This window comes from Sphaeroforma arctica (genome assembly GCF_001186125.1).
Source record: "Sphaeroforma arctica JP610 unplaced genomic scaffold supercont1.1627, whole genome shotgun sequence".
Classification (NCBI taxonomy): domain Eukaryota; class Ichthyosporea; order Ichthyophonida; genus Sphaeroforma; species Sphaeroforma arctica.
In genome coordinates this window covers 1,951-4,178 of record NW_014038931.1, presented here as the reverse complement: position 1 = coordinate 4,178, position 2,228 = coordinate 1,951, and the positions used below count along the sequence as shown (strand labels likewise).

Sequence of the window (2,228 nt, the reverse complement as noted above, 5' to 3'; positions counted from 1 at the left end):
ATATATACGAATATATGAAATTATATATCTAGACTGATAAAATAAATATTACGTAATAAATGACGCGGAAGCCAGCACTGCATATTAGTTACAAATCGAAATGGTGTAAAATTTTGGCCTCATTGTGATACACATAAGTCGCTTCGTAGTGCATCAGGGCAAGACTCAAATAATTATCGCTCATCTATGATAGCACCTTTGAAACATGTATTGTTCAATAGTGGAGCACAGTAGAGAGAGGATGATCGACCCCAACAACAGGGAGAAGCAAAGCCGACGCGGTTGATATGGAAAAAAGCCTTTTCGAGTCATCCTTTTGAGTAAAAATAATATGTGTATCAAGAGCCATCATTTATATTTATACTTTGATTGATTATTATTTATTTTCCAGTACAGAGCTTCTCTCTCCCTCTCTATGTAAATAAAAGGTAGTAGAGGTGTACAGAGGCAAATTCATATTTTAATATATGAGCACTTATTTGTGGTATAGGAACACACACGACACCAAACATATCGACGTATAATCGGTAGTGTGGATGAAAGAGTTCCTTTAGCTTTTATATACTGTGCTCGCACTACAAACATAGTACGACAGGGACAAATGCGATCCGTAAAACCGTACGCACTTGCCATGCCCACGTAAAGCACATACATACAAGTCGTACATAGTATTACAGACACGCAATGCCATAATTACACATATAAATAATACCTCCATCGCATGTACTCATCTGATTCATACTTCACCTAGTTACAAAGCTAGCGGTATGTAAAGGAAAGCTATGTGATTCATGTATCGTATTTGGTCGATATAATACAAGATGTCCTCTCCTGGGGGGTTTGTGATCTCGGAGGAGCCCTTACGGCAGTTGTTGCAACATTGCACTACCATTGACACTTCTTCGAGTAGTAAAGGCAACAATGAGGGGAAGAAACTGGGACATGGAGGAAAGAACACCCATATCCGCGTGGAAGATAAAGATGAACATGTAGATGTTGTTGGAGATGCAGACGCAGAACAAGTCGAAAGCGATGTTATAGGTGACATTAGAAGTACAGTCGTACAGATATGCGTGGCTATGTTGTCGAGTAAGGATGGTATGACCCATTTAGAGATGGTAGCCGTGTTAGCGAGTTTATCTACATGCATACAACATACCCAGTCAGACCTGTGGGAACTAGATGGGGGGGATATCAGGGTGACCAACGTTGCTGATGTGCTGGTGCGCGATAGCCTCGTGGAAGTGCTGTTGGAAAGGTAAAGTCGAACGGTCTATTCATTTGGTCACAGTGCATTGATCCGGAGTGTGTGCGTGTATATAGAGATAATAACTATGTATAGGAGTCTATCTACGAGTATCCAGAAGTGAAGTCAAACCTGTGGGAACAAGATGTAGAGAGAGTCAGCGTGGTCAATGTGCCTGTGAGCGATAACCACATAGAAGAAATGCTACTGGAAAGGCACGGAAGCAAGATCAGCTCATTCGTTACAGTGTAATCTATGTCAAGTGTCTGTGCAGCTATGCCAAGTAGCACATGAAAGTGCCGACTGAAGGGTAGGGAAGCAAGATGTGCTCCAAAGTTACGGTATGATTTAAGTGTGTATACGACTACGACTATGTACCATATACATGGTTCAGCTATTGCATATATATATGTATGTAGCATTCATGTACCACATATGGGCACAAGTATATTTCTGGTCGGCAATTAGTGAACCCGTAGTTGTGCAAGGATAATGTAAATCGGTAGCTGATAGGCATTCGGACACAATTAGGATATATATGAGATCTACGGGGACCGCATATATTCTAACTACACCAGGGATTCATATCTGAAGCGCACGATACTTACGCGTGGTTGAATGTCCAACACAAAACATGTTTTTTTTAAATAGACGTAAATTAATACTAGGTGGTATGTGCTGTTCGTGCTAGATCATACTTACCACATAATCAGAGATGAGAATTCTTTTATGTGCGTTTTGGATCGTATCAGCTCATCGGCGAGCGATTGGAAGGTTACAGACCATTTAATCAACTCATACGTCGATCAGATCCGTATGTCTATTGATATCGTTGCAGTTACACTCACTCATCACATCGCAAGGCGTAGTTTATCAATTTCAGGACAAAATGACCAATATGGTCAAATTGCGAATGTATTGATACATAATTTTTTGTTTTTCAATAACAATAATATATACTATACTGTTGTTCATACTTATG

At 40.0% G+C, this 2,228-nt stretch overlaps 1 protein-coding gene across 1 annotated transcript; it reads left to right on the top strand.

Annotated features, from left to right (window-relative positions):
• Window positions 1–741: 741 nt before the first annotated feature.
• Window positions 742–1,258, top strand: SARC_11316 (hypothetical protein; the record flags this gene model as incomplete). The annotated part of the gene is made up of 1 exon (XM_014294597.1): window positions 742–1,258. A coding segment is annotated over exon 1 (437 nt), but the record flags the coding sequence as incomplete, so codon positions are not given.
• Window positions 1,259–2,228: the final 970 nt, after the last annotated feature.